Source organism: Limulus polyphemus, unplaced genomic scaffold, assembly GCF_000517525.1.
Source record: "Limulus polyphemus unplaced genomic scaffold, Limulus_polyphemus-2.1.2 Scaffold88, whole genome shotgun sequence".
In the NCBI taxonomy this organism is placed as follows: domain Eukaryota; kingdom Metazoa; phylum Arthropoda; class Merostomata; order Xiphosura; family Limulidae; genus Limulus; species Limulus polyphemus.
Genome location: NW_013665698.1, coordinates 189,367 through 199,574, shown reverse-complemented (window position 1 = coordinate 199,574; position 10,208 = coordinate 189,367). Strand labels below are relative to the sequence as shown.

Genomic DNA, 10,208 nt, shown 5'->3' with positions numbered 1-10,208 from the left:
GATAAGGAAGATCATGCAACAGATCGAATGCAGCCATGATTGATAATTTTTGTATCAAACAATAATGAACAAGGAGAAAAAGTCTTGTAATTTTATTAAAAATTAGAACCCAAAGATTTCTGTGTACATCTTTCGTATATATTCTGGTATTTTATAGTATCATCCAAGCTTGGATAAGTTGTAGTCCTGAAAAAGAGTCTAAGTAATTATAACTTGATCATTTTGTGCTTTTTTGTTCGATAGTAATTTTTTGTTACACGCTAAAAGAAGTCACACACAGCAATTTCCTTGGGACACGGCCCGGTATGATTGTTTGTTTGTTTTGAATTTCGCCCAAAGCTATACGAGGACTATCTGCGCTAGCCATCCCTAATTTAACAGTGTAAGACTAGAGGGAAGGCAATAGTCATCACCACCCACCGCCAACTCTTGGGCTACTCTTTTACCAACGAATAATGGGATTGACTGTCACATTATAAAAGGCGAGCATGCTCGGTGACGGAGATTCGAACCCTCGACCCTGAGATTGTGCCCTAACCACCTGGTTATACTGGGTGCCCGGCATGGCCAGGTGGTTAGGGTGCTCAACTCGCAATCTGCAGGACGCGAGATCGAATCCCCGTCACACCAAACATGCTCACCCTTTCAGCCATTGGGGCATTATAATGTGACGGTCAATCCCACTATTTATTGATAAAACAGTCGCCCAAGAATTGGCGGTGGGTAGTGATGACTAGCTGCTTTCCCTTTAGTATTTCACTGCTCAATTAGGGACGGCTAGAATAGCCCTAGTGACTTTATATTGCTTGTTTGTGAAACTTTTGTTTATAAATCATTGTTTGTAATAAGTATTTGTAATAACTGTTACTGTAAATTGTATTGGTGTGTGTATATTAAAACGTATTTGTGTCAAAAAAAAGAAAACTGTGTGTATCAGTCTGGTTGGCAAATATCATAAACTGACTATATATTGGCTTTAATTTAACTTCTAAATTCAGAGTATTGTATTGGTGTATGTATGTTAAAACGTATTTGTGTCAAAAAAAAAAGAAAACTGTGTGTATCAATCTGGTTGGCAAATATCATAAACTGACTATATATTGGCTTTAATTTAACTTCTAAATTCAAAGTACAATTTAACTACTAAATTTAAATTCATCAGTTAACTCAATTTCAGGCTATTTGAAATTCTAATTCGTAACAGAGTTTAAAATGTTTTAAAAAATAAAGTTTTGCAGAATTTTGTTATATCGCTGATATGATGCGAGAAAGAAGATCGAACTTTATTTTGACATGCAAGGCGAAATGACCAACTGAGTGAGTGAGAGACAACTGAAAGAGGGGCGTTTGACTCCGCCCCTTTTATACACAGTCGATGGATTTTTCGAATGTTCTAGAAAACTGAACATATGAGGGTTTTGTGATTACCGGGCGGAGCATGTGAGCGCTGGAATGAAGCAAAAGTGGTGAAATTCGCTATATTTATATCGAGAACAAATGGCATATATGAACAATATATTTGGAATTTTACACCAATACACTACAGTCGGTGTTTGAAGTTATCAAATATGTATGCCTTTTACCCATTAAAATGTCCAAGTATGCTAAATTTCACGGCATAATCTATTGTACTGATTTAATTGCATTGTATTTTACATTGTGCTGAAAAATATTGAGATATTAAAATAACTCAAAATCGAGAGGTGATGGACAAATTCTTACTACATTTTTGAAACCAGCATCACCAAAGTACCCCGAATCGTTTGAGTTTTCTCCAGTAGCAAATTATTTTGTTGTACAATGTAATTATTATTTTCATACAAAAGTTTACTCGTTCTGGTAAACTGGTGAATACAGCCATTTGTGAACATTCAGTTGTTCGAAAAGCACGTGATTGCTATAACATCTGTAAAAACCTAAAGTTTACCAGGAAGTATTTGCAGTATCATGGCAGAAATTTTATATGATTGACATTATAATGATCGTAAGGATTTCAGTTTCAGTAATAATAACATACATGCACTTGCAACATAAGAAGTATGAACAACATTCTCATAAAGCTTAGATAGAATATTTAATATGTATTATTCCATACGTTCTATGATGTTTTAATGAAAGTTAGTTAGACACAGGGCTAGTAAAGCTCTTTCACAACAATACGACTTTGTTTCAAACTCGACAGCATGTGAATGCAACGTGTAATTTGGAGTTTCAGTACTGCCAAGTTCCACACAAAGGTGAGTATCATCAAGAGCAAATTAGATTTTAATTCCACAGTTACTGTATATAAATCCTTGAATTTTGCCACATATCATATTCTGAGCAGTAGATCATAATAGTTTGGGCAGAAATTGCCAGTTATTCATCTTATTAGTTTCTAAAATTGCTGATAAACAAATAATAGTCTGTGATACCATATGGTCAAAAGCCATACATTATCGATCCAACTTTCCAACTAAGAAACTATCACTTGCCCTAACTTGAAACATGCAATTTACCTCAGTGCAAATGCAAAGTACTGTATTTTAGTCCGTTATACAATTTCGTATTCTTCCCTTGAACCCCTCATAGTCTTTCTAGCCAATGTCAACAAAGGAAAAATAAGTACACAAGAGTGTAGATAAAAAAAAAATTAATTCACTTACTGGCTGTCTTCTGTATTCAACATAATGACTTCTCAGTGGCTGCTGGGGTAGAGAAGGATCTTCTAAAATTTTGCTTTCCAAATTCAGTTTCGTGCAGATCCCTCTCACACTTGCTCCTATTTAATATAGGTGGTATTGTCGCATAAATTATTATGAAAACAGAAAACGGTGTTAGATTTCACACACACATATATATATACATATATATATAAGTATGAAAGCCTGGCATGGCCAGATGGTTTGAGCGCTCGACTCGCAATCTACGGGTCGCTGGTTCGAATCCCCGTCTCACTAAACATCTCGCCCTTTTAAGAGTGCGTTTTAACGTGAAAAACAATCTCGCTATTCGTTGCTAAAAGACTAGTCCAAAAGTTGGCAGTGGGTAGTGGCTACTCTTTATCTGCTAAATTAGGGCCGGCTAGTCATCATGTAGCTTTGCACGAAATTCAAAAACCAACCAACGAATATTTATCAATGTTGTTACATTGTAACTGAGCTAATGTACACTATGTTCCTGGCGATATTTTAGTATATGTAACTACCTTCAGGCTAATAAGATAGCCCCTTTAAGATTTATAGAAAAAAAACATTTATCAGAAAGTAATCAGATGATTTTGTCATTTTAAATTGAATCTAATGATTTAGCTACTTTAATACTTAATCCTTCTTTCACTGATTTTCGCTATCAAGACAGTTTTTTGTTTGTTTCTCGTATTAAAGTACTCATTTAATTTGTTAGCAGTTTAGGTATAATTTTGATGCTTTGACCAAACATTTTCTCCTAAAGTCATAGTTGGTACAAAAAGAATTATCATATTAGGCTGCGCGAGGAGCGTCAAATGTTTTAAGTAGTTTCAGATTTGTATTATTATTTAACTCAAACGTGATCTTTTGTAGTTTCAATAAGAAAGCTTAAAATGTGGGATAGTTTTTCGAACATAGTCTTTAGACCATGTAATATTGAAAAAAGACAAATATATTTAACCCGAGGGAATGATCAGTATGTACAGAAATAGTTAGAAAAATCTACCCTGCAGTTGTTTTTCTAACTCAATGGCAATATTTATCTCAAGGATAATAACTATAAAATACGGGGTTTGATTTCCTGTGGTGGATACAGTGCAGATAGCCCATTGTGTAGCTTTGCGCTTGATAACAAGTGGTTGTAGTCGTGTGTTTTGTTTTGCGCAAAGCTATTACAGCAGGCCCTCTGTGGAACCGAACCCCTCATTCTAGCATTGTAAGACCGGAAACTTATCGCTGACCCAACATGAGACACTTGACCACAAACAGAGAATAACAAGAAGCAGAACACTAACAAAGGACATGTCCTACTGAGAAATCCGTGAAGCTGTTTGGTCAGTTACTACTAACAGAAGTGATTTTATACAATGTTACGAAACCTCATGTTTATGTGTTTAAATATTTCAGAACAGCAAAGCTTAACATTACGGCCACGTCACTAAACTATTTTGACTTATTATTTGACTTATAAAAAACTTTGTTTTTTATTCGGAGTATTCATAAAATCAACAACGAAATGCGCACTCCACATATTCATTCTGCCTGATAGTGTATTTTAGGAATAATAAGTGCGATATGCTGTTCATATTTCATTTATACCACTTCTGTTAGAAGGATGGTTTTCAGATGGAAGTAGATTGTGTCGTCATATAGCAACTATTTGTCTTTTAACGTCTTCTTTTTAATTGGTGTTAGGTTTCTTTTCAGATGATGACATTTAAAAAAAGTTACAGAGTACTTAAAAGCAGTAACAAATCCCGATGAATAAAAAATGGGATAAAAAAGAAAACGTTAAACGAATAATATATTTTCATGTTTTAGTTATAATTTGTTTGTTTATCGGTTTCTAAGTAAAATGTAATGCTTTTGTTTTCACTTCACGTTTACTTTACTGCCTTTCAATAGGTGTGCAGCTACAGCTGGGTGAGTGTGATTGGACTACAATTGAAAGATATTTGCGCGTGCGTGACACATGTATATGTAGTCTATTTAAGAAAAAAACCTCATGTATTTCGAAATAAAATAAAAGGAGCTAGAGATAAGTTTGTTAAAAGCTATCGTAAAGTATTATAGTCTATAAAACATTATAAATGATGCGAAGCACGAACATTGCCTGTATTTCTAATAAGCAGGAACTGGTTCTTAATGAACGTTCAAGCAACGTACACAAAAAAGTAACTGCATCAAGCATTCACGAAGCTTGGTCTGATTTATCAAAACATTCCTTTTACGAAACCCTCAAACCGACTTTAACTTTTATGAAAATTTTCGGCGTGTATTTTGACAACAAGAAAAACTCTAGCAATTTCGTCGTCCGCTTCTATAAAAATGGTTCACTGACATTTAAGTATTGGAAAGTTTACAGTGGATTTGTCATGACCTTCTTGTGGACAGCTGTTATTAAGCTGCCTGTAATACCATTTCTTTCATCAAAGACAGCTATATTGTTTGACCCTCTGTTTGTTATCGGAGAAAATAACTCCTATGGACAAGTGGTTCGAAGCTGTTGGCTGATTTTTTCTGTTCTTGTGACCACTAGCTACTTTCGAAATTGCTGGAAATGGGTGAGGTTTGACGAGTTTTTCTCTCTTTGGGAAGAGGTTTTGCTACATAATCACTTTGACTGGACTGAAAAACTAAAGAACTTTTATCGACGGGAATTGATTCTAGTGGCACTTGGTATCCTAACGTGTGTTAGTGTCACTGTTTGTTTTTTCGTTTTCGCTCTACTTCCAGTTGTAGTAGAACATTTCAGTAATGAGTTAATAATTTCAGTTATTTTCAGTGTAATTCAGGTATTATTCATTTCAGGAGTTTGTATCTCAAGTACTGTTTTCTTCGTATTAATTTGTTTGGCTCTAGAATCTCGATTCAAAGATATTTCATCCAATTTTGAAAACAGCTTCAACCACACAAGCCTCCAATTAGATACCCCCGACCTCCTTACATCTGGTGTGCTACAACATCAACAACTCTGTAACTTGGTGGAACTGGCTGACGACATTGTTCGTCCCTATATTTGCATAGCTCTTGTAGTTTGTATTCCTATTATATGCCTCTCTCTTTTCGATCTTATTTTCGTTTCATTGACAATTTTTCAATGCATCATAAAGGTCATTGATATACTGGCTTGTTTTATTTTGCTAGGTGTTGTGACTATAGCAGCAGCCTCCCTATCTTCCGCTGTAAGTATTTTATTTTCTATATTATTAACCAAAGTATATATGCTACTTTTATTCACTATGATTCTCGGTATGGTTTTCAGTGTTTACGCTTTTACCCGAATTTTGAAATGTGTCTTTATTTAATTTAATATGATTTTCTTATAAATGATTCTTTGAATTTGTTAAACGTACGCTTAAGTTTGATCTCAGGATGTGATATTATAACTTTGTTTTGAAGAACTGTAATTTTGTCCCACTTTTACGATATATATTTCGGAAAACAGGAAGAAACCCAGTATAGAATTACATATATATATATATATATATATATGTATATCAGGACAAAATCCAGTATAGAATTACACACACATACATATATATGTATATATGCTTTTGATTCGTAGTGATTTGTTTATTAATTCTACAGATTGGAGTCTGAAATAATATATTGCGTCAAATGTGATTTCCAAATTGTAAAATTTGAATGTTTTTCATAAAGGTAAACTATTATATTACTGTGTTTTTCTTATTTGTAATGACATCACGAAACGGAAGTTCTTTATATCGGATCGAAATCAGTATTAAATGAATTTATTAGAATTCGTATTTTTACTTAAATAAATAATCGCCTTATACAAAATGTTTCATGCTTTTTCTCCTCAACCTTCAGTATGATGCATATTACTTTTTATTTTAAAATATTCCATGTTTTTTAGATCCACAATCCATATGAAATTTTTCACAAATTTTCAGCGGGTCCTCTGGAGGTTCCACACAGACTTACTGTAAGTGTAGAATACTATAGAAATGTAATAATATAATGTAAAAAAACACGCATACCTTCGATTTTCTTGGATGAGATTGGTGAATAATGACAACAATTAATCTTCATCTTAAGTGCTTTGTTTAACTGTACATTAAAAATTCGTGTACAATGCGAAAGTACAAAATAATTACCACAATTATCATAAGCATGCTTACGTTATGATATAATTTCTGATAATATCAAAAACTTTAGAATATTTTTCCTTCTCAAGCATATGCATATTGAACTATCCGTTACAGTATTAAAAAGGAGTTTGAGCTTACTTTTATTTCTATGTGTGTTATTATAGTGTCATTGTTTAATATGAAATTTTTTTCAATGATATGACTTATAGTAACGGATTATAACACTAAATAAGAATGCCAGTTTACGACAATACATTGACTGTGTATTATTCTGTAAGATTATGTTTACGAATTGATATTATTATTATTACTCTACATTAGATACTTTTTATCTTTGGGTATTAGGTGATGATTTTCACCCAAATTCTGGGAGGACCATCTCTTGGTTTGACATGTTCAAACCTTTTTGTTGTCACGAAATCTACCATACTAAATGTAAGTAATAACTATTTTTAAACGTTTGTCCATGTGTATGTTTTTAGACTTCTTTATTTATGCACTTCTAAATACATTTATAACACAACATTTAAATTAATTTTGACACATATAAGAAACGGGGCGTAACTCAATATCAACTTCTTACCTCGTACGATGAAAAAATCTGACAGCAAAATTAAACACAAAATGGCTGACAAATACAGTAAGGATTTATACAGGCTACATCGTGGAAAGGTAAAATGGAATGTGAGGTGTTCTGTTAAGTTTAACATGTATTCGAAAGCCTTACCAATGAAATTAATTTAGTTCCGTTTATTAGCTCTTAACTTACTTTCATTTATTAGGCTTGTGAAAAGAGACTGAATTTGATAGCATGTTCATATTTACCTCTGTAGGTCCCATTTATTAGGGTAAATTTTAGACTTTCTTCACCGTGGCTTGTACTCTAATGTTACTTGTCTGTCCTCTCTATGTAATGTTTATCGTTTTTGGTTCTCTATTTATTATTTTATTTTTCTTCTGTATACATTTGTGTCTGTCTATAGTTTCCGTTTTTCAACATATTTCTTGAACATTTCATTCCTTCCTAAGAAAAACTTTATGTATTATATTTCTATTAGATGTTCAGTGTTCTGGTTAGCTACTTTGTTGTCTTGGTTCAACTGCATTCGTAGAGTTAGACAGGATGTGCTGTGGCAACTGGCTCATAACATTTCCATCGAGGAACTAACGCAGTTCGCGCATTCTTGAATGACGACAGTAGGTTGTTATATTGTTCTTTAAAAAAAGTGTGTAGACAATCAATAATAGAGTCACAAAGTTTGTAGAAAAATAAGTTATTTTATTTCTCATTATATTTGTGTAGAATTAAGTTACTGCAGAAATTAGTATATAAGATATATTTCTGTTTGTATTGAACATTTTTGGGATTAAAAAGTGAGAAATAATAATGATTAAACTGAATAATTTACTTTTATTTCGTACTTAAAAAATTGATATATAGTTATCAATATCTTCGGATCAAATCAAGTTACCTACATAGATCAGACCTAAAAATTAACCCATTAAAGAATTCACCTCGTTAAATACACCGGTCAAGATATTGTTAGAAATTTCCTGGCCTAGATTGTACCTAGAATTTCATATGTGATAATAAAGTTTAAATAATCTGATCAATAAATTTTAAGAAACTATAACTGTGGTATTGCGACTAACTCTTTATTTTTTGTTTTACTTACAATAAAAAGTATTCTATGTATTTTGAAACCACTACTTATTTTGTAACAATGATAAAAGCATAGAAAGGTGGGCAAGTAGTGTAAGTATAAAAATAAATGTGATTTTATACAGTATTGAACTATTATATTGTTGTTGTTGTGTTTGTTTAAAGAAGATAGATAGATAGATAATAGGAATAAATTTATTTTCAATTTACGTTTTTGGGTAATTCTGTCTGAAACTGCTCTTCAGCCCGTCTGAAAATAAATAAACCAACCAGAGCTAAATAGGATGATAAAAATGCTTAATTCATATAATTATACAATAAATAATCCATTAGATTAAACAATGACGTGAAATTCTATTCCACAAAGTTATGTTTTTCGTTTGTAGTTAAGCACAAAGCTATACAAAGGGCTATCTGTGCTCTGCCCACCACGGGTATCGAAACCTCGACATTCCGCTGGGCCACTGGGGGCTCCACAAAGTTAATAACACTTTGTATAGTCTATCAGATAACCCATTGTGTAGCTTCGTGTTCAACAACAAACAAATGGTACTGTTTAGCCATCGTGGAACTTGTAATAATGATATATTTAAAATATGTGTGTTTTGTATGTTGGTTTTAACGATAAAGTAAATGGGTGTACCTCCTCTAAAGTGTCAAACATATCTCCAAGCTAAATGTGTTATTAAGCAATTATCTACATACCTAATCTAGGTTTGAATTACAGACGTATTTACGTAATAGCTTGTGCTATGTATTACTAAACTATACAGTTTCTCTTACAGAAAATAAATGACAACCAAAATTGTTGTTCCTTTTTTTTTAAAATATATTAAATTGATTTACAATGGGTAGGAAAGTCAAAAAAAGGTAGAGGTACGAATACTCCAAGTTAAAGATTTAAAGTTTAAAATATCGAACTATTTAATAGTAATTTGATCCAAATAATATTCCGCTTTTACATCTAATGCCTTAATTTCTATTATCTTCTTTTTTCTAAGTTTCACTTTCGAGAATTTTATTTTTCATTGAAGTGTTCTGGGAATAAACGGTAGGTATTGAGATACGTAACTTATAAACTTCTGCTAAACTATTTTATTGTCGTTGTACTTTAGCCCTAAGCTACAGAATGTGCTATTTATGGTCTGTCCAATACGTAATATAACTATTTTGCCCTCCCTCTTAGCATATGATTTATTAATATAAGGTGTGGCTCGTTGGTCTAGGGGTATGATTTTCGCTTAGGGTGCGAGAGGTCCCGGGTTCAAATCCCGGACGAGCCCTAAAACTTTTATTAACGAGTTTCAATTATTCGATGACGAGGATGGTACCTGATGATGACAAAACCTTGTCGAAACGTTGTACATTTGCTGTTATGTTAAACTTATATTAAAGTTTTTCTTCATTACCCATTCAAGCCGTCTCCAGCCATTATGAGTTTCAATTATGTGTTCTTCATTGTATATGAAAAACGTCTTAAAAGTAAGACAAATACTTCCTGTTAGATAACGTAGACTATTTTGTTTCTTAATAAACGCAGAAAGAATCAGAATTGTTTTTTAAATTTCACACACAGAAAAGTTGTTGGCTAGAAAATAAAACCTTTTCTAACAAAAAAAATATTTTTGCTCTTATTTTGTTAAAAAGCTTTTGATTTTCGGGAGATGGGTGGTGAATCCATTCTAAATAAGTCCTTGTACTCAAGATTACATTTAAAAAACATATATTCATTCACATACTTATAAAACACACCTCACTGTC

General features: G+C 32.6%; 1 protein-coding gene and 1 non-coding gene across 2 annotated transcripts in view; both read left to right on the top strand.

Moving 5' to 3' along the window:
- LOC106468373 (abnormal spindle-like microcephaly-associated protein homolog) overlaps positions 1-65 on the top strand; it is a 13,098-nt gene extending 13,033 nt beyond the window's left edge. The window contains exon 4 of the mRNA XM_022397454.1: positions 7-65. Within this exon, the coding sequence (XP_022253162.1) occupies positions 7-65 (59 nt within the window). The remainder of the gene's footprint in view (positions 1-6) is intronic.
- Positions 66-9,658: 9,593 nt separating this feature from the next.
- Trnap-agg lies at positions 9,659-9,730 on the top strand. The gene has a single exon. It is a non-coding gene; the product is annotated as a tRNA-Pro (tRNA).
- Positions 9,731-10,208: the final 478 nt, after the last annotated feature.